General features: G+C 40.2%; 1 protein-coding gene across 7 annotated transcripts in view; it reads left to right on the top strand.

Annotated features, from left to right (window-relative positions):
* robo1 (roundabout, axon guidance receptor, homolog 1 (Drosophila)) overlaps positions 1-23701 on the top strand; it is a 1363953-nt gene that overhangs the window by 1328715 nt on the left and 11537 nt on the right. For all 7 annotated transcript variants that reach the window (XM_039745862.1, XM_039745859.1, XM_039745860.1 and 4 more), the window contains 2 exons: positions 1390-1542; positions 17994-18293. In XM_039745862.1, coding sequence (XP_039601796.1) covers positions 1390-1542; positions 17994-18293 — 453 coding nt within the window. The remainder of the gene's footprint in view (positions 1-1389; positions 1543-17993; positions 18294-23701) is intronic.

The following is a 23701-nucleotide window of genomic DNA, read 5'->3' on the forward strand; positions in this document are numbered from 1 at the left end:
TAAACTAAATTACTAAACCAGTGCTGGTCACTGCAGAGTGGCTATTTATTTGTTCTCAGTAGCTTTGCCTAATAAGATTCAACCTATGATTGCGTACCTCTTAACACTAGAATCTCTGAAGCCTATGAAAAAACTCACAATCTTGGGCCACCTTAAATTCCTTTGCACCTCTCCATTAGCGTCTTTTGTTTTGTAAATGTATCAATCAGCACAAGCAGCAAGCAGTCTGCTGTCCCAATCCCCCCACCACCATAGTTCAACTTGGGCAAAAGGTTCTCCCAGCTCAAATCTTGTGTGTGAGGTGCCTAGAGTTGCAGAGGGTAAATAATATATTGTTATTTGGAACACATACATTTCATGTCTACGACGATCTATGTAAATGATCTATGCAAGAAATGTTGAACTCATACCTAAAACAGAAAGTTTTTTCATGTTACATTTATTTTAAAATGGTACTTGTCAAAGACAGATAATTATATACGTTTAAATATATTTGATATTTGACATCTTTTATGTGTATCCTTAGTGTTCCTTTCTTCAGAATCCTCATGTGTCTCAACCTCCATCCTCATTAAATCGCATTCCCATAAAGCCTGCTTCATAGACTCTGTCATTTTGAGACACGTTGCTCACCTCTTGTCCGTATTTATGCTACCACCAACGTTAGATGGGCCCCCAATACCCACTGTGAAAGCGTCATTTATATTCTTGTGAATATCTCTTGTCTTTAAAGGAGACTCTCAACGTTCCTCCTATGGCTTTCCTGGGCATCTTCCTGTGTCTCCTGCCCGGTGCTTCCTGCCTCGATCTGCTAAAGCAAAACTGACCAATCAGATCAAAGCCAAACTGACCAATCAGATTGCTCAGAAGCTCAAGACACACACATACACACAGACACAGTAGCATTTTATTATATGAGTAAAATATGTTTATTTTTTTAACATACAGTATTAGTGTAGTTTAGATGTTCATACAATGGTTTAATTAAAATTTTGCTTTCTCTTTATGTGAATGAAAAGGCATTTGCCCCAGTCATGCATAAGGTGTCATATTGCAGCTAGATGTTACCAGAGCCTTGGATTATAAAAGGAAACGTAATAAAATAAAAGCCAAAGACAAATATTATCTTATACTTTTTCCATTTTTTCAATTAAAGATGGGTTTTAGACAAAATCTTTGCAGACTCAGCTCCAGCAGGATAAATCATAAGTTGTCATCTTGATAATTATACATGCATTGTGATGGTCAGCACAGTGCAAGCTTTGTGCCTAATCTCTTAATGTAAACCCTTCTGTAATTTATTGCTTCTATGCCACAGTTATTTTTGGCTATCTTTGTAATTTCTGTAGGCATTTTTTTCATTCCTTCTTTTTTTTTTTTGGCATGCAGGACGTCGGCACTATCTAAACCCTCATAGTCACAGACCCACCAGCCCTGTTTCCACAGACAGCAACATGAGCGCCGCCATCATGCAGAAGACAAGACCAACAAAAAAGCAGAAGCAGCCCCCAGGACATCTGCGCAGGGATGTTTATAATGAAGGTAAGCACACTGGGACTCAACTTGACCTATGTAGTTACTCTACCATCTGGTTAATCCTTTCATTTATACACTAAATATTGGGCTGGACTTTTTTGAATTTCAGTTAGATGTTAAAACCTTTTAGAACACTGACACCATAATGAAGACATTTAGGGCAAATGAATATAAAGTGGTAGTCCTGAATGGGAATTTATTATACGCTGGAATGGCAGTACAATGGCCAGAGCCTCACAGGTTCCAGTGTTTAATTCACTTTCTTTTTGGAGTTTTTCTCAGTTGATTCTGTGGTTAGTCAGGGGTGCATTCCTGCTCCTACTATATTCAATGCTTGCCTGGACTGGGTGCTGGGCAGATTTGTTGGGTTCAGCGGCTGTAGGGCATCTGTTGGTGAAGAGAGATTCATTGATGTTGAGTTTGCCGATAATGCTGTGATCTTCCCAGAGTCAATGGAAGCTCTGATTGGGACACTCGAGAGACTGGGCAAGGAGTCTGAGTGACTGGGCTTGTGAGTGTCCTGGATGAAAAACCAAGATCCAGGCCTTTAATGACCTCTTGGGCATGGCCAACAGCAGTGTGTCTGTCTGTGGGGAGAATGTTGATCTTATCAAGAGAGTTTGTTTACCTCGGCAGCAACATTCTTGTCCCTGGTGACTCTTCCTATGAAGTCAGTAGATGGATTGGGAGAGCATGGGGGGTCGTGAGGTCGCTGGAAGGGGATGTGTGAAACTCCTGATACTGTATCTTAGCAAAAGGATGAAGGTCCAAGTCTTTAGAGTCCTGCTGCTTCCTGTTTTGTTATATGGTTGCGAGACATGGATGCTATCCAGTGACCTGAGTTGAAGACTGGACTCCTTCTGTACTGTGTCTCTTTGGAGAACCCTTGGGTACCACTGTTTTGACTTTGTATTGAATGAGCAGTTCCTGATGGAGTCCAGAATGAGGCATATTATCTGCATTGTGAGGGAGCGTCAATTACGGCACTATGGCCATGTGACGCGATTCCCCAAAGGGTGATCCGGCTCACAGGATCCTCATTGCTGAAGACCTGAGCGAATGGTCCAGAACAAGGGGATGTAACACCTGGTTGCAGCAGATAGATGGTCAATTCTGAGCCGCGTGTCTGTCTGGGGATTTGCCAAATGGGTGTTTCTTTATGTTATGGGCATAGCAACAAGCTGTACCAGTGCATGCTCCCCAACCTAATCTGACCCTTGTGGAGTATTTTCTCCTTTGCATTTAGAGTAAATGGTGACCCTAACTTATTCTTCTGTGAATGAGTGTGGTGGAATGTTATCCCATCCTTTGGTGGTTCTAGTCTTGCTAAGATAGACCCTAGCTGGTTGCCACACATTAGTTTTATGCATGTCTCAGCTATTATTTTACTAAATATAAATACTGCTACACTTTTTTTAACCATGATAGCCATGCTAATTGATAATATGTTATATGTGCAGACCTTTATTACCTGTTGCTTTCATATCATCCAGAAAAGGTGAATTCAACAGAAGCAAACTCTTGGCAAAGAATTTTCAGGTGGAAACCCTAGTAGCATTTTGAAAGAGCAGAACGTGTTAAGCATCCGTAATCAAAATATCAATCTTCTCCTCACATGCCATCATTCACAATATGAAGCTTGTGCTGAAAAGGCATTGCTTGAAACCTCTAGAGAGCATTGCTTGAATAATGCTAACATTGTGATATTGTCTGGGAAAAGCCCTTAATGAAAGTGCCCCAGGTGCCATGGCTTTTATTAAACCGGCACCTTCCATTGAAAACGAGAAGACAGAATATAATAAAGCTTGTTTGAAATTTTCACAGACCTACTTGTCTCATCAGTATGCCCGAAGACAAGGGCGGACGTAAGTGCAGCAGCCAATAAATCTTAGTGTCGTTATTTGTCTTGATAACTGGGTTCAAATCAGAGTTTGTTTATTAGAATAGTTGTTTTTTTTCTCTGATAAGACATTTTGCGCCCATTATCATATATAAGTTCGATATTAGATAAGTGAATCCAAGTATCAGATGAGTACTGCCTGGAGTCTGAGAATTCTAATTCAAGCACACAGCTTGGTGAGTAACCATCATTTTATTTTAGATTAAGTGCAGACTTCACCATCATATTATCTTCAGTCCCAGACTTTATGTTGCTCCTCAATGTTCCTGTGCACTCCGAACTACAGAAACACACCCAATTGACCCAAAGCGGCCCTGACACTTACCTGATCCTGAGCCACAACTTCTCTTACTAGTTCCAATTGTATACATTTAGCAAATCTTCTAGCAAATGTTGTGACTGTAGTTCTTTATTATTATTTTTTTTTTCGACTTTCCCGAAGAAGTTTTGGGACTTCTTGGTTGCTATTCCTGGGTCTCTGACGTTGAGGAATTTGATTAAGGTAAATAATTTTCTCCTGTCTTGGTTTCCTGACTAAGATGCAATTTTTTAGCATCTTATCATGGCACCATTTTGAATATGAATAGGTGGCACTGTTTTTGTGTCTTTCATGTCAGCCATCGCAGAGGCAACCAGTCAAAAGTCCCCAGGAGCATGCATACATGACGTCATTGGCGTGACCCTTTAAAAATAGGTCACAGTAACAATAAAAATAACAAAAACAAAATTATGGCTTAGTTACAAAAACTAACAGTAAATTCATAATCTGCAGCCCTCAAATTCATCAATAAAGGTGTAAAAAGACACCAGCTGAACTGGAGAAACACATAATAATTTTAATTAAGTTGCCCATTTTAATTGACGTCAGTGTAGATGCCTGTCTTGAAAAGGTTTAAATAAAACCCTGAGCCACAACTGTTCCTACTAGTTTCAATTGTATGCCAATTGTAGGAATTTGATTAAGGGCAATCAATTTCTCCTGTCTTGGTTTCCTGACTAAGCTGAAATTTTTTAGCATCTTATCGTTTTGAATAGGTGGGACTGTTTTTGTGTCTTTCATGTCAGCCATCGCAGAGGCAACCAGTCACAAGTCCCCAGGAGCATCCTCGTATGACGTCATCGGTGCGACCCTTTAAAAATTTTGTTTATGCTCCGTTGTGGTATCCGTGTTTTGGATAAAATTACAAGACTTAATGTGCACTTCTAGGTATTTTCATTCTAACTTTTCTGACCATTTTACGATTCTGATTCATGTCTCACATTTCTGGCTTGGCGAAAGATCGGTTTGTCTCTTGGGTTTTAACCCTGGCACATACTCTGTTTTCTTCTTGTTTCATCTCCTGGTCCCGAAATAAAAAATTCATTCTGCTGTTATATTATAAATTTATAGTTAAATCAACTCTGCAAAGGTTTCACATTGTTTCTTTCCATCTCTTTGGTTCTGCTTAGAAAGCTAATATTGTTGCACATATTTAATTTCACTAAATGTCTCCTCGCTAGTTTATTATAAAAATGGGAAAAGCATGGTTCCTTCATTCTTGCATCCATTTATTTATGAATAGTAATAATATATATATATATGGCATTTTTCATACACTGAAAACGGCTCAAAGTGCTTTTACAAAAATTACAGTACAATTCAAATTGAAAGAAATATATAAATTGTCACGGCTATGAAAAATAATGCACAAAGTAAGACATTAGAAAGAGTTGTGGCGCCATAGGTCCCAGTTTAATGTGTTTGAATTTTTTTTCTTCTGAATATTAGTGCACAGTTGATAGACACATTGTGTCGTCTGGTGGACTTGTCATGAGTGACGTTTGTTAATGCAGTACGCCACCTTCAATTTTTTTGAGGCTTCTTTTTTTTACATTTGTGTAAAATGTGAACATTCCTTTTTATTACTCAATTTATGGAAAACATACCACTAAGATATGTATGATCTCTCCTTACATAAACATTTTGAAGTGTATGATGCCGTTCAAAGCCATGATTTTATGAATTGTCACACTGTGTTGCAGTGCCGCCACTGTTTTTATCAACAGCACTCACATTGTCACTTTCTTCTGAGAGCTGAAAATCCTCATGTAACAGCACAGAATTCATTATCAGCAGTACACAAAACATCTTCTGCCGAGTTTTTTGCTGAGAGCAGCTGCCAGTATTTGATTCTGTGCATTAAGTGTGCACAATTCAATGGATTGTCAAATCTTTGGTGCTATTTACTAAAATTAAGTAATATCTTCTATGTTACTTTTGTTATGCTAGCAGACTCGTAAAAAGATTTGAAATAGTAATCATGAGAAAAGACTGTTCTGGTAAGATCAGAAATAAAGTTAATTCAAAAGGGAAATAGGCAAAATATTTTAATACTAGCTATTCATCACAGATGTGTCTGGGAGATCAACATCTTCTTGGCTGCAAGCAGATGTAAATGATGTTAGGATACATGTGGTATGCCACCTTTAACTTTTTTGAGGCTGCTTTTCTTTACGTTTGTGCAAAATGTGAACATTCTATTTTATTCCTTAAATTTATGGAAAACATACCACTAACATATGTATGATCTCTCCTTACATAATAATTTTGAAGTCCATCCATCGATTCCACTTCTAAACCCACTTATCTACTTATCCCGTTAGGCTACTTTATAGCGCAAAAGGATCAAGAACCAAGAAGTCAACTGCACTTTTACCAAAGCCAAAATGCATGCCAAAAATCGAGGCTGAATAAATTTGGAAAGGGATCATAGATAGATAGATAGATAGATAGATAGATAGATAGATAGATAGATAGATAGATAGATAGATAGATAGATACTTTATTAATCCCAAGGGGAAATTCACATACTCCAGCAGCAGCATACTGATAAAAAAACAATATTAAATTAAAGAGTGATAACAATGCAGGTATGATAGGCAATAAATTTGTATAATATTAATGTTTACCAACCCGAGTGGCTTTGAGGAGTCACATAGTGTGGGGGAGGAACGATCTCCTCAGTCTGTCAGTGGAGCAGGACGGTGACAGCAGGCTGTCGCTGAAGCTGCTCCTCTGTCTGGAGATGATCCTGTTCAGTGGATGCAGTGGATTCTCCATGATTGACAGGAGTCTGCTCAGCACCCATCGCTCTGCCACGGATGTCAAACTGTTCAGCTCCGTGTCTACAATACAGCCTGCCTTCCTCACCAGTTTGTGCAGGCGTGAGGCTCGAGTTTTCAAAAGTTATTAAGAAAGCATATGGCAAAAAGGTTGGTTTTGTGGAGTCCGTCAACTCGGAAACCGTATTAACCCCAACGAGCAACTGGAAAAGGATCATGATTTCTGAAGACATGCCACTAAAGATGCAAAGGTGGCCTTAGTAACTAGAGCATAGTGAGCCAGCCATGCCTACACAATATGGCAGCAATGACAATACAAATATCAAAAACAAAATTATGGCTTAGTTACAAAAACTAACAGTAAACTCATAATCTGCACCTCTCAAAATGATCAATAAAGGTGTAAAAAGACACCAATTGAACTAAGAAATTTTAATTAAGCTGCCCATTTTAATTGATGTTGATGTCAATGCCTGCCTTGAAAAGGTTTAAATAGCTTTAAGAGGTGGGACTGGAGGTGGAGCTCATATGACATCACAATCTTATTCTATCCACACCAAGATGGGAATAGAGATTATTTTAATGAAGGGATCAGTAGATGAGACAAGGTCGAAAAAACAAGACAAGTTTGAAAGCCAAAAATCAATCCTACCTTTCATATAACCCAAAACAGTAAACTAAAATACAAAGTTCAATATTCAAGATTCTTTACATGGAGAATTAAAAGAAGAGATACACGCACTAATGCACTATATATAGATCCACAACCTCGGATAACCTAGAAATCCCCCATGCCAACCTTTATCTCGTCACACACGTGACGTCATAACATATTAACACACTTAACATGATTAAAATGATCTTCAGTAAATGAATAAATACAAAGTATGAATTCGACCCATACTGGAAAATAAATTTAATTTTAAAGGCAAAAGGGAAATGAGCTTGAATATTTAAATTCTAATCATTCATAACAAATGTGTTGGAGGGATCAAAATCTACTTGGCTGTAAGCAGACGTTGAAGACACATTGTGCTGCAGTCCATCAATTGATCCACCTTTAAAATTAAACCCACTTATCTGACTGGTGCCTATCCCGTTAGATACTTGAAAGCACTGAATTCTGTCCTCCATTTACATTTTACAGTAGAACCTGGAAGAAACAGAATATGTTGGCACATGTGACATTATATTGAGAGAACAGATACTACTAAAATATGCTATGGATGTGAGCAACACTGGAGCATCACAAGAAACAGGCCTGTCTTCTTTTCTCTTTACTCTGTACATCTATACTCTAAATATAACAGCAGGTCAAAACTTCTCAGATGATTATGCACTTATGGAGTGTTTTGATAAGTGGATGAGATGGAAGAAAGGAGTCAGGTAGAGAACGTTAAAACTGTCTACATCTTGACATCAGCAAAACCAAGGAACTGCTTATTGACTTTAACCTCACCAAAGAGCCTCTATGTCTGGTCGCTCTTCGCAAAGGTGGATGTGGAGGTGGTGCACTCCTACAAGTACTTGGGGTTCATCATTATAGAAAGGGTGGACTGGTCTCATTATACTGAGGAAAGATAGAAGAAAGGGAGACTACATTCCTTTAATGTGGGAAATGACATCCTTCACATCTCATATAACTAATGTGATGGCCACTGTGGTGTGCTGTGCTGGTAACATCACTAAAAGAGAGGCCCACCAAATCAACAGGATAATTTAAAGAGATTTAAAACAAAACCGAGTGCCATTATGAACAATGCTACACATTCTCTCTCTGAAACAACAAAAGTGAAGACTTTTAGTCCACAAGTTATTCAGCATATGTGGGCTCCTATATACTAATAGCAAAATGCCTGTGTAATGCCTCACTGGGAATGCGACTGACGTATATATATATTGTTAAGAATAAGGGTTTTGTACCGTGTTAGCCATTATGAATGTAGAGAAAAGCCAAGCAAAATGACACATTTTATTGGCTAACTAAAAAGATTACAATATGCAAGCTTTCGAGGCAACTCAGGCCCCTTCATCAGGCAAGATGAGTTGCCTTGAAAGCTTGCATTTTGTAATCTTTTTAGTTAGCCAATAAAATGTGTCATTTTGCTTGGCTTTTCTCTGCATTGTTAAGAATAACACAGACACACTGATTATCGGTTGGGGATTCAGTCCCCGTATACTGTAAACCACAGTAAAAAGTTGAGAGAGTTCTCTATAACAGTCAGGTTTATAATGAATAATTGACAGAGAATGGTGGTAACATGGACGAATTTATGAGATGGGGAACGGAAGTAGGAATGCTGGGAGGATTACATGGAGGATCTTGGGACAGTGGTGACATCATCAGTAAGCGATCGGAGGTGAATTCATAATACGGAAGCGGCTCAGACGTCTGGACGAGGCTTTTCAGACAAATTTAAGGTGCCGTGGGTTTTTGTTGTTTGTCCTTTCTGTTAAAATAAAGAGAGATGTGTTAACACATTGTCTTAGTCCCCCATCTTGTGGTTTCACGTGGCTCATCGGGTCCTTTAGCTGCCCCCTAATCGCTTGTGTGTGACTATATATATATATATATATAGTTATCTACTATTTATGTATTCATTTATTTAAATAACTTCTGTAAAAAGTCAAATTAACGTCTAGGGACAAATAAAGTGTTATGCACTGTAACTACTGAATCTAAAATAGTAATAGCAATAGGTAGACAGACATTTAAAAAGTAAAGCATACTGAGTAAGTTAAAAGTTTCTGAAATATTTAACTCCTGTTGTTTTCATTAATAGGAGGAAGTCTAACATAATGAGCTTTTCTTCACTAGTTAGCTCTCAAAATTAGGTGAAGATATGGGTTTTTAGTGTTGCTTAAAATTAACGAATCCCAACTGTTTCTGTGATTTACTGCATTGATTGTATTTTAATTGGACTGCTTTTCATCTTTTGTAATGCATATAAAAATTCTATTTAAAATTGTTGATAAAACCCTTTCCAATTTATTCTAAAAATGAGGATGCGGTAGACTCATGCAGTTATTATTTTTACAATAGCTATGGCCACACTGAGCAGAGGAGAGGGAAATAAAAATGTTGGAGAAACTTAAACCCTGGATGCACAAGGCCTTCACTATTTTGACAATAGAAAGCTGTGTTGACCCCGGAGATTTGGCTGCCTTGCTCCTCCTGGTCATTCTACCTTACTTTGATCTGAGTCATGGGGGTCTGATGATGCCTAAGTCACTGTACAAGTGTTGTCATTCAAACTGATGACTGCTGGGAAAGTTTAGCAATGGTGCTGTGGCACATAGCATTATTGCAGGAGAATGAGTAGGCATTAATATATAATTATGATTAGATTAGATTAGATTAATCCCATGTGGAAATTCAAATGCATGCAGCAGCAGAGGTTAGGAGCACGCACTGATAATGGGCAGAGTGGTGGCTCTGAGGTAGGGATTTTCACTGGTAGTCGGAAGGTTGCCAGTTCAAATCCTGTAAACGCCAGAAGTGACTCTACTCTGTTGGACCTTTGAGCAAGGCCCTTAACCTGCAATTGCCTCGTCCTGGGGATGATGTTAATCTGCATCCGGTCCTGCAAGTAGGCCCTCCAACCTGCAGGGAACAGCCTTGGGGTTGGTGGCAGAACTGGCACTCCAGTCACCATAAAAAAAAAAAAAACCTCACACTGTTCCATTCCACCTGAACTAGTGTGGTACTGAGGTGTCACCTGTTGCATGGCCGCACTCAGATCCTAATCTGGGATCCTGAGTTGATTTGTCATGTGGTGGGTGGGGCAATACAGCAGCAGAAATATGAAAAACAAGGATACAAACTCACAGGATAAATAATACATCCAATCAATTAATCAATCGATAAATGAATAAATAAATACAAACATACATACATACATTGTCACAAGAACGACACAAAAACATCAGAAAAGTTTGGGGCAGCCACCTGTATAATGAGCCTCGGCTGCAAAAGGTAATTGAAATAATTGATCACAAGACTGAGTCTTAAACAGAACTGAAGGTTTGGAGGCAAGGTGGCGGCTTTAAAGGCCAGTGACAGAAGTGACATCATCGGGACCATAAGTGATGTCTTCGATAGTGCCAGACCTGGAAGTGCTGTCATTAATGGCGCCGGAACCTGGAGTGACATCATCAAAGGCAGCAGAGCCGTGCGGGATTTCACAAGAATGGTCTGCAAGAGATCGAGAAAGACAGTTAGTGCACCTCGCTGCCCCCTGGTCTGGCATGGAATTACTGTTACTCAGGGCCTTTAGCTGTCTCCTATTGACATGTGTGTGACAACATATATGAAAAAATGTATATTATGCAGATATTTTTAAATGAGCTTCAAGAGTAGAGATAGATAGATAGATAGATAGATAGATAGATAGATAGGAAAAGCACTATATAATAGATAGATAGATAGATAGATATGAAAGGCACTATATGATAGATAGATAGATAGATAGATATGAAAGGCACTATATGATAGATAGATAGATAGATAGATATGAAAGGCACTATATGATAGATAGATAGATATGAAAGGCACTATATGATAGATAGATAGATATGAAAGGCACTATATAAATAGATAGATAGATAGATAGATAGATATGAAAGGCACTATATGATAGATAGATAGATATGAAAGGCACTATATAACAGATAGATAGATAGATAGATATGTATGGCACTATATGATAGATAGATAGATACTTTAATAATCCCAAGGGGAAATTCACATCAAGAAGAAGCATTGAATCGCCTGATAGCAAAGGGCAGATTAGACCCCCAGAGCGGCGTTTCTTAGCACACCATGGTGCAATGAGCCTTTAGCACCTCCTGGAGGAGATTTTTCATGGTGGCATCCTCTTTTCCACAACCACTTCCAGTGTGTTCAGGGTTCACCCTGTGGTAGAGCAGGCTTTCCTGATAAGTTTGTTCAGATATTTTGCTTCTTTTGAGCTCCGGTTGCTTCTCCAGGAGACCAGAACACCACAGTGGCTACTATGGACTAGCAGAACATTTCCAGCTGCTTGCTGTACACATCTAAGAGTCTCCTTGCTAAGTCCAGTCTGCTCTGGCCCTTCTTGTGCTGCCCCACTGTATATTCAGACCAGTCCGTCACAAATTGTTTTACACATTTGAATGGCAACAGAATGTATGTGAACAGCCAAATCTGCTTTACTAAGCACACCCTAAACTAAAATGTCTTGTATGTTAGCATTTAACATTTTTTGAAATGATGATTTTGAGGTCTAATAATTCTCCTGAAAATGCCAATGTGTTTTTGGTATCTTTTTTGAAACGTTTTAAAGTGCTCACTTAATGTATCCCTGCTGATAAAAAAAATCCGGTGACAGTTCAAAACAAAAAGCTGCCTGTTTCAGCCCTTTTATGCTTCATGCTAAATATGTTCAGAAGTGAGTCCTGGCAGATCCGGAGGCATAGTGAGGCAGGCTTTCAGCTATATCCTCATGAAATAATATCCCAGGATCTGTGGATTAGTCTGCTCCTCCTTAGTATGATAAAGACAATAAAAACAAGTTCTTGTATTTGCCAGTGGATGGCAGTGAATGAAAAGATGTTGCGATGCAGAAAATTATTAGAAAACATGGTGAAACCTGAGAAGTCTGTCAAGATTACATTCTGTATGCTACAGTGCAAAGCAAATATAAGCTAATTACACAAGTATTCACTTGTTAGTTTTGTTATTGTTCTATTATTGAGTTTTTGGCAGAAGCCTTTACATGAAAGGCCTTACTGTAGATGGTCAGAGTACACTAACATTCATTTTTTTGTTCACCGATTTTCCAAACTCATTTATTCTTAAACAGCTTTGAGTGAAGCAGAAGTGAACTCCACATGGGGTACCAGTCTTAGTCTTATTCCTTTCTTCTGTAACAAGGCCACTAATCTGGATTCTGCCATATCTTAAAAACAATAATTAATTAATTACATTTTGTACCACTTTTCTAACCTACACAGATAGTAAAGAACAATTTCAACCACCACCAATGTGCGGCATCCATTTGGATGATGGGACAGCAGCCATTTTTGCACCAGCATATGCAATGCATATTAGCTGTTTGGTGCTGAAGGAGTAAGAGGGACAGCAAGTTAGAGACTGGGGATGTTTAGGGGGCCGTGATGGGCATAGTTTAGCCAGGCCATCAGGGCACTGTGCTCTTTTTGAAAAATGCTCAGGGATGTTTTACAACTGCAAAAAATCAGGACCTCAGTTTAACATCTCATCCTAAAACAACAATTTACTTCTTGTATAGCCCAAGATCACACAAAGAGTGCCTCAATTGGGTTTAATAGACCCCCAAGCCTTGACTCCCCAAGAAGGCAAGAAAAAAAACTTGTAGGGGAAAAAATTGCAAGAAATCATGGGAAACGCAACTCAGAGAAAGACCCTCTCCCAGATAAGTTGGGCATGTCAAAAAATTGTCTAAATACAACGAACAAAACAGAACACAACAGCACTATGGCCAATCTGTCCTGGTTGCAATTTCTGTTGTGCGGTGGGAAAGCAACCCATGAAAGTGGCCAGGGACCACAGACAGCCCAAGGCCAACATCATGCAGGATCTCATTGGTTCCCAGAAACAAACCACCTAACAGCTAATATCCGGTGAATGTACTGGTGTGGAAATGGCTGCCGTCCCATCATCCAAATGGATGCCACACATTGGTGATGGCTGAAATTCTACTTCCCTATCTGTGTAAAGGTTAGAAAAGTAGTACAAAATGTGATTAATTAATTATTGTTATTATATCCCTACAGTGGGTAAACACCAATTATCTCCTCTGCATCTTGCATACAAAGGCCTTTTACCAATCTTTAGTTAGAAAAAGCAGATTTTAGATAGTCTTGTAATGTGTGGTAAAAGATTGACTATTGTCAAAGATAATCCTGATGTTGGATGCTGATTCAGTATAACTGATATTTTGGTCTGCTAATTTAAAAAAAAATGACAGTATCCTGTTGCTGTCTATATCATCACAAGAATTGTTTGGCAGGGTTTAAAAACACATTGTTGTCCTTGTTAATTTAAGCAACCCTTCAAGAACCGGAGAAACGTTATTTGGTCTTAAGGAAAGTTATAGCTGAGTGCTGTTGGCATATGAGTGATGGTGATTATTACGCTTTCTAATGATACCAGCCAGGAGCAGAATTTAATGTGAAAACAGTAACAGTTCCAGTATTGAACTGCAAGTGCCTGCAAAAGATAGTGAAGACAGCAGGGAACATTATTAGGGTGCCTCTCCCTTCACTACAGGACATATTTTACAAACGCAGTGTCCGCAAGGTCTGCAGCATAGTCCAGGACTCCTTACACCCCTCACATGAAATTTTCACACTTCTGACATCCAAGAGAAGATACTGCAGCATCAAAGCCAGATCTGCCAGGCTGCAGGATAGTTTTTACCCCCAAGCTGTCAGACTTCTTAACACCATGTTGCCCCTGGGACATTCCAAACTGCCTCAGCCACCTCTAAAAACAGATCTTTTGTACAAGGAATGGGTGCCTCACATTTGCTGTGCGACATGTGCTGCCAGTCTGAGAGCCTGGCTCAGAGGCACTCGAAAGACGATACCATTTGCTGTTCCAATGATATGGCGAGAACTGAAAGACCATGTGACAGACTGTTACTTATGTTTGACTAATGTGTCTGGTTTCTCTACCAAAAACAAGAAGTCAATTGAATATCCTAATCTGCCTTCAGCAATGAGACCCGTGCCACATGACGACAGTCTTCCAATTCCAAAACCACCAGAGGATTGGACCTTAAATGAACCAGATGAAGAAACTGCATTGCAGGGTACTGACAGTGACATTGACCCAGATTTTGAACCGTTCTCATCAGGCGAACCACATCTGATAACACAGTCCGAATTGAACGATTTGGTCAGAGATTTGAGTCTGTCAAAAGCAAAAGCCGAGCTGCTAGGTTCGAGACTGCAGGAATGGTGTTTGCGGTCACCAGGTATGAAAATTTCCATGTTTCGAGGCTGACATCATGATATAACCAAATTTATTGCACAAGTCGACAGTCTCAGTTTCTGTTGTGACATTGAAGGATTGTTCTCGGCCTTCGGTTGTGATCACAACCTGGAAGAGTTGCGTCTCTTCATTGATTCGTCAATGGTAAGCCTGTAAGCTGTTCTGCTACACAATAGCAGTGTTTATCCTTCAGTGCCTGTTGGCTATGCAGCACACATGAAAGAAATGTATGAGAATATGGAACCGTTGCTGAAGCACGTCCAGTATAGCAGGTACAACTGGAATATCTGTGGAAATCTTAAAGTCGTTGCTAGGACTACAGCTCGGCTATACAAAGTACTGTTGTTTCATCTGTGAATGGAACAGCCATGCCATGGAGTTGCACTATTCTCGACAGAACTGACCACTCCGTAAAAAGTTAGTTCCAGGACAGAAAAATGTGGCACATGAATCACTTGTCGACCCGGCAAAGATATTTTTGCTTCCTCTTCACATAAAACTGGGGCTCATGAAGTTCGTGAAAGCACTGAACAAGGAAGGCGAAGGTTTTCATTATTTAAGACAGATGTTCCCAAGAATCACTGATGCTAAGATCAAAGAGGGCATTTTTAGTGGCTCCCAGATCAAACATGTTATGAGTGACAAGCAGTTTAAAGATCTGTTAGTTGGGTCGGAAAAAATTGCCTTCAAAGATGTTGTTGGCAATTTTCTGGGCAATTACAGAGCCCCAAACTACATTCAGCTAGTAGACAAACTTCTCAAAGCATACAAGACAATGAAGTGCAACATGTCACTCAAGATTCATTTCCTCTACTCACACTTGGACTTCTTCCCTGCAAATCTCGGTGCTGTCAATGACAAACACGGTGAAAGGTTTCACCAGGACATTGCTACGATGGGGAAACAATACCAGGACAACTGGAATCCATCAATGCTTGCTGATTACTATTGAACACAGCAACGTGATGCACCAGACATTGAATACAAAAGAAAATCAGGAGCAAAACACTTTTAGTTGTGTTCAATTTAATAAAATAAACGTGTCTAAGTATGTTATTGTCAGTAAACATATACATGTCTATTTCTCAGAGTTCCTACATTATGCAGTTAAACCAAAGCTATATTTGTGCATACCCAGTAGGTACCTGTCACAATCAGCAAACACTTTTCAGGAAGCAAGACTTTTCAAAAAAATTGTTGTGCAGTGTAGTCAGTGCATTAATTAGCAAGTGATACGATGGAAAAAAGTTAGTGAGTCAGTGCAGATAAGAAGAGAAGTGATTGCTTGAGGAAGAGGCGTCCATAAGAGAGAGAGAGAGAGAGGCAGGATTGGCCCTGTTGAGTAATTAAAGAGAGTAGGACCAGGAGCTGTTGTGGAGGTTCTGTGTCTTGGCTGTGACCAAGTCTGCTGAGTAGTGGAGCAGACAAAATAGTGAGAGAGAGAGTCAAAATGAGCTTGTTGATGACGACACTATCCGAGGCATGATGGAATTTGTGTGGAGGGCAAGACACCCTGAGGAGATGCAGAGACCGGCTGTGGTGGCAGCACTGGAACTGCAAGTTACCGGCTAAGATAGCATTTCTGGTCTGCGGTTACTGGCTGAGGTGGAAGACAGAGTACTTCTTAGGATCCCCAGTGTCCTGGGAGGGATAGAAATAAAGGAAAGAGTTTACCTATCGACTTTTTATTTTTTAATATCTATAGAATTTATTTATTTACACCCGAGGGAAATGTTTTGATTTTAACAAATCGCAATTTTAACAAATTTTGTTTATATGATTTTATGAGGTGTAGTAATAAAATTATTTACTGAATGCATTGCTGCACTTGTGTGCCTTTTTAATCCATTTTTATAATACATTTCTGTATAGTTTAGAAGTAAAAGTCTTGCCTGCGTTTTCACTCGTCTGGTCCATGTTCTGGATCAGAGGGTGGTGCATTTCCCAATACCGTTATCTTTCATATTGTATGTAAATGTAGGGAGCAGCTAGATGAAGCATGTGGTCATGGCGCACAATAAATAAAATGTATTATTATTAGTCTTAGCAAACCTTAAGTGCATTTTAATGGGACTCACAATTTACGTCAGTTGCCTTTAAAAACAGGAAAGCTTCAAAATTACATTTGTCATATTATCAAGTGTTCCTATTAGACGGTTGAATGGGTGTTCTTTGTGGTGCATTGCATCCTCCCAGAGCCTACTGTAGTGTCTGCAAAAAGCACAGTCCGAAAATTAAATTGTGATGAGCAGGATAAAAAAAGCAAGGGTCAAACCCTAAGTCAAAAAAGAGAAACATTAGAACCAATTCAAAAATGAAAAATCAAAGTCAAAAGCTAGGACTTTGTTTCAAATATCTAGTAAACTGAAATTCAAGGAAAGTAAATCACTAGGTTTGGTCTAATCTGAAATATTAGTTTTAGGGTGAACTTTATAGCTGATGACATCACAAGCGACGCAGCCCCAGTGCGTCATGGGTAAATCCCTGTGACTAAACAAACACCACAACCTATCGCCAAAACAAAACCGTGTCAGAAAGAACTGTAAAAAATAAGTTCTTAACAGAAACTCTAAATAAAATTCTGATTGCAGTATTGGATTCCTTGCTTGTTAAAATCCCTATACACAACACCAAGATAGTTTTTCTAATTTTATTGAAAACCAAGAAAAATTTAAAATAACTCAAATCGCAACATTTATGGCTCCAGTATTATGAGAAGGTTTATCCAGGCTAGTGGTGTATATATGTTGTGGCAAGCGGCTGGGGGTGGTACCCAGCTGGGACGCCCAGAAGGACCAAAAGAGGGACTACGCCTCTTCCGGACCACAAGTGGGCAACTGTCTTGGATGGTATGGGGACCACGGGAACAGAGCTTGAAAGCTCAACCCTATAGGGGCCCGTGGTCACCGCCAGGGGACGCCTAGATGTCTGAAGAGCCCTGGCCCTCAGCACTTCCGCCACACCCGGAAGTGCTGGAGGAAAGAAAACCAGGGACACCTAGGGTGCTTCCGGGTGCACAGCCGGCATTTCTCCCACACCAGGGAGTGCTGGCAGTTGCTTATTTGGAGGCACCTGGAGCACATCTGGTTGGATATAAAAGGGGCCGCCTCCCTCCATTCGATGGCTGGAGTCAGGTGGAAGAGGACGGAGCTCGGAGAAGAAGAGAAGAGTGGAGTCGGCCAGAAGAGTGAAAGGCATTATAAAGAGGCCTGGACTTTAAGGGTGATTGGTACGCGGTACTGGGTTGTGTGCACTGTAAATATTGTAAAATATGATTAAACGTGTGTTGGTTGGTGAACCATCAGTGTCCGCCTGTCTGTGTCTGGGCCAGTTTCCACAATGTCCAATGTTTCTTTGTTTTCTTTTTTATCAGGGATATATCCTTTAAAATGTTTATATACTAGCTAATACCATAATTTTCTAATTTTTTTCTATCAGAATTGCCTCCTCCTCCACTGCCACCACCAGCAATTAAGTCTCCTACCCACGCATCCAAATCTCTTTTAGAAGCACGGTCAGTAATGTCTCCAAAGCTGTCACAAACAGAACAGAGGCCTGCCGACAAAAGGAGTGGGAACTACAGGAGCAGAGAAGGAGCTGATGCCAGACAACATTCGGATGGTCGCACAAGTTCGGCGGAACGCAGAGAATCGCATGAAAGGCTACGGGAGGCTAAGCCACGCGCAAGCAAGTCGGGAAAACAAGATGTTACCCCAGCCAAGTCACGCCAAAATCAAGGTATGTGTGATCCAGGGTTACACGTTTGCTGCAGACCACTACAGAAAATGCATAGTGAATGTTCTTCCCATGTCTGTGTCTCCCTTTCCCATTCCTATTATTTAAAGAACATATCAGTATTTTATAGTCAAGTAATAAGAATACATGTTCAGGTGTCCATTTTTAGGCTTAGCTCTCAAAGTTTGGCGACTTTAGATGGGCTTCTTATCAAATTATGTGTTTGTAACTGTGCACTGCAGTGAATTGATATACTTGTCCAACTGTGAGCTGGACGGTGGATGGATGTAAAACACAGCTACGAAAGAAGATGATTCTGTATGATTTGAGAAGTGGGTGCTGCCTCTATGGAAGATAATATAAAACTCATAGAAAACAATTTGCACACACACACACACATATTTCTCAATGCTTCATCTGTTAAGCAGGTTCTCCTGAGAGGCATGACACGGTTTAGTACTTTTCAGTCTAATTACTTGCTAGATGGTACCGCTTTGACACGCAGGTTTAAAACAGATGGATTTATTATTGGAATAATCATAAGATTTCATTGCGAGGTATGACAAGGGGATTATTGTTCTAGAGATGTTAGGATCTCCAAGGAGTTTTATTTTCAATTAGGTATCTGCGTTGATCTCTTTTCTAATTTTGCTTTGAAATGCAGTGCAGTATTACAATTTAAGAAAAAGGATTATGTGAGTCCACAATTTAGTTAGATTCATACTAAGAAGCTCGAATGAACTGACGATTTTAAACTTAGTGAGTGTGTGACTAGGCCCTTAGATGATCTGGTGGTCCACCCAGAGTTGGCTATGCTGCTAGGTGTCATTATTATATTTGAGATTGTCAAAAGTCTTCGTCTTCTTTCGGCTGCTCCTGTTAGGGGTTGCCACAGCAGATCATCTTCTTCCATATCTTCCTGTCCTCTACATCTTGTTCTGTTACACTCATCACCTGCATGTCCTCTCTCATCACATCCATAAACCTTCTCGTAGACCTTCCTCTTTTTCTCTTCACTGGCAGCTCTATCCTTAGCACCCTTCTCCCAATATACTCAGCATCTCTCCTCTGCACATGTCCAAACCAATGCATTCTCGCCTCTCTGACTTTGTCTCCAAACCGTCCAACTTGAGCTGACCCTTTTAATGTCCTCTTTTCTAATCCTATCCATCCTCGTCACACCCAATGCAAATCTTAGCAACTTTAACTCTGCCACCTCTAGCTCTGTCGTCTGCTTTCTGGTCAGTGCCACCGTCTCCAACCCATATAACATAGCTGGTCTCACAACCGAAAAGTAATTTCACAAAAATGGCTTATAATATGAGTATTGTTATTTTCATTTATTTACATTGCATTATTTTGTGACGTCATCACATTACCACTTTGTTGGCAGTATTTCTCTTGCGTGCCATCGTTTTGTGCTTTGTTTTCACGGCCGCTGCCATATTGTTGTTGGCGACAATGGCCATGGCCTGTGGAAAACCTGCAGCCACTGTGGTCCTCCAGGACCAGAGTTGGGGACCCTAGATCTTGGTAACTTGACTGAATATAGTATATACTGTATGTATCTTATCTCTGGGGTAGTTGAGCTCGACATGTCCAGGCATTTTTATTTTTTAAAAAATCTTTTTTTTTAGTGAGCGCACTATGCAATAAAACAAAATGATTTCATAAACATGTCAATGACTTCTAGTATTCTTCAGGACTCTTCCCAGTCACCAGATTTGAATCCAGTAGAATACCCTAGGGATGTGTTAGAATGGCATGAGTTTACAGCTGATAAATCTGCAGAAATTGTGTGATGGAATCATGTCAATATGGACCAGAACCTCAAAGAAGGCTTGCGCCATCTTATGCAATCCATGTCACAAGGAACTCGAGCTGTTTTAAGAGCAGAAAGAGGCCTTATCCTCTTTAGTATAGTGGTCCTTAAATTTGCTCACTCACATTAATTTTAAGTTAACAATAGAATGCTGGAGTCAAGAACTCTACTGTACACGCTACATTATTGTGCCTCCCCTCCCCAAATAGATGTGTTCATTCAGTTATTGCCAAGCCAGCTTAATTCAAATGAGGACCTAGGGGTGGAGTCAATCCTGGCAGTATTGGGTACAAGGGTTAGGTGGCAGTCCACTGCCGGCTCCACTTTCACATACACACCCACTCAGCCTATATACATCGGACTTCCAATACAACTCAGAGTCCTGCCACGTGCAAACGTTCGCTGATAACACTGCTATCGTGGGCTGCATCAGGACTGGGCAAGGAGGAGGAGTATAGGAACCTAATCAAGGACATTGTTAAATGGTGCGACTCAAAGTGCCTGCATCTGAACACCAGCAAAATCAAGGAGCTGGTGGTGAATTTTAGGATGCCCAGGCCCCTCATGGACCCCGTGATCATCAGAGGCGACTGTGTGCAGAGGGTACAGACCTAAAAATACCTGGGTGTGCAGCTGGATAATAAATTGGACTGGACTGCCAATACTGATGCTCTGTACAAGAGAGGACAGAGCTGACTATACTTCCTTAGAAGTCCTTCAACATCTGCAATAAGATGCTGCAGATGTTCTATCAGACGGTTGTGGCGAGCGCTCTCTTTTATGCGGTGGTGTGCCGGGGAGGCAGCATAAAGAAGAAGGACACCTCACGCCTGGACAAACTGGTGAGGAAGGCAGGCTCTATTGTAGGCATGGAGCTGGACAGTTTGACATCCATGGCAGAGCGACTGGCACTGAGCAGGCTCCTGTCAATCATGGAGAATCCACTGCATCGACTGAACAGGATCATCTCCAGACAGAGGAGCAACTTCAGCGACAGACTGCTGTCACCGTCCTGCTCCACTGACAGACTAAGGAGACCCCACACTATGTGACTCTTCAATTCTACCCCCTAAACGTTAACACAACACAAGATTATAGACTGTTATACCTGTCTCGCACTCTCTCCTTGCGCTTTTTAACTTGGATTGCATTTTTATCACTCTTTAATTAATATTGTTCTTTATCAGTATGCTGCTGCTGGAGTATGTGAATTTCCCCTTGGGGATTAATAAAGTATCTATCTATCTATCTATCTATCTATCTATCTATCTATCTATCTATCTATCTATCTATCTATCTTATAGTACCTTTCATTTCTATCTATCTATCTATCTATCTATCTATCTTATAGTATCTATCTATCTATCTATCTATCTATCTATCTATCTATCTATCTATCTATCTATCTATCTATCTATCTATCTATCTATCTATCTATCTACACACCCACTCAGACAAACAGGGCCAAATTAAGTGTCAACTAACCAAACACAAACATCTTTGAGACGTACCAGGAAACCTGGAATACCAAATAAAAAGGAGACAGAGCCAATGACCACATGCAGAATTCAAACCCAGGATGGTCCTGCACCTTTCCAAACTATACAATACTGTCATTACTTTTACATATTAAATTAAAATTTGTAGAACTGTGGTATAGCAGGCCCACAGCTCAGATTGAAAAGGCCAGTTTTTAAATAGATAATCGCCTCACTCGCGGCTTAAAGAGGGGGTGTGATAGTGTGGCCGGAGTGGTTCCTGGACGCTGCGTGAGGCGGACATTTCCTCACTTATGTGCACAGGTGAGGAATCGTCCGCATCAGTAATTGATACCGGGAACTGCTAATTGGCACACCTGAACCACGTCCCCTTTATATATAGTAGGAGCATGAGTGCGGAGACAACAGAAAAGGAAAAAGAATGTGAACGGAGGTTAAGGGAGAAGAAGGCAGCTGGAAGTAGAAAGGAGAGAGCCAGTACGTGAGCAGTGAGCCCATATCAGGGTGTTTGACTGGCACCTGGGGGCAGTCGGTAGTGGTCGCTCCCGCTGAGCATTATTGAGGAGCGGCATTGACCATGAGAAGGTCGGCTCGCCGCATAAGGCCGAGAAGGCAGCAGGAGTTGGAGACTTGGGAAGTGAAAGCCCCAGTGTGAGCACCCTGGTCCCTGGGGAGCCCAAGTCACGGTCTGGTGGAGCCCACCGGAGCCAAGGATCGGAAAGTCGAACAGACCAGCAGAAGGCAGTGAAGGTCAGCTGCAGGTAAGGTGACTACCCTGGTGCATAGCCTGGACAGGAGAAGCAGGGGAGTTGCCAGTAGAAAGCAGGCACCAAGCTTTGTTTTTAAAAGGACAGCTTCCATCCATTGTTGTAACCCCGTTTTTAACTGGATTTATTTATTGGATTTTAACCTCCACATTTTTTCACTTGCTTTTAATGGATTATTTATTTAATAACTATTTGAGATACTGCACTTTTTATTTGGATGCTGTTTTGGTTTTGCTGTTTTAAATAAAAGCACTTTGGACCATTTTGCACCATCCCCTTCCTTCTTTGTTGATGTCTTCACTGTCCAGCTCATCCGGTTACATTACCGACGGTGTCGGGTTCAAGAACTCCCAGAAACCAGATGGGAGCATGGAGCAGAATCCACATTGTCACAAGAATGAAATGTCGAAAACACACCTTGTAGATTTCTTTACAAACCTATAGGCACATTTGAACCTTTTTAATCATATGTTAGAATAAATATTTTTGCAACAAGCTCCAACATATACTTTTTTTCGGCTTAATGCATTACAATGTCAGGAAACTAAATGACATGAATATGTGTGCAAAAAAAATTCTGGATGAGTCTGCACTTAAAATGACATTGTTATTCAGTTGAAATCATTTCAATAGATTTCAGTCTAAATTATCAATTTTAGCCTTCGGCTTCATTTTAATTGCCACAATTAGGAAAAAAATGCTCAAGCTGACTAGTGTACCGTTAGTCATTAACAAGAATACAAATTAAGTTGTTTTTTTTTGTAATGGCTGTACTGAACCCTACAATAGTTCTGTGAGAAACATTATTATTATTATTGCTCCATTTGTCAACATCATTGCTGGCCATGTTGTGATATTGATTGTTTAACAGGAATTAACCAAAATGCTAACGGTCTAGTGCCCTGGTTTTCTTACAATGTGCTGTTTCCATCAGTGTAATCTCCTGTAATTCTTTGGCTATTTCTGTCCCTGCGAGCCGCCTTTAAAAAATGTTTCCAGCCTTTCTTAGTTTATCCTTTTATTATTAACAACATACAGTACAATACAATACAATTTATTTTGGTGTAACCCGAAATCACACAAGGAGTGCCACAATGGGCTTTAATAGGCCGTGCCTTTTTACAGCCCCCCCAGCCTTGGCTCTCAAAGAAGACAAGGAAAAACTCCCAAAAAAACCATCGTAGGGAAAAAAGAAATGGAAGAAACCTTTGGAAAGGCAGTTCAAAGAGAGACCCCTTTCCAGTTAGATTGGGTGTCAAAAAAAGGGGTAAATACAGTACAATGCACAGAGCAGAACACAAGTAATCCTCGATGCAATATAAT

Source organism: Polypterus senegalus, chromosome 2 (assembly GCF_016835505.1).
Source record: "Polypterus senegalus isolate Bchr_013 chromosome 2, ASM1683550v1, whole genome shotgun sequence".
Classification (NCBI taxonomy): domain Eukaryota; kingdom Metazoa; phylum Chordata; class Cladistia; order Polypteriformes; family Polypteridae; genus Polypterus; species Polypterus senegalus.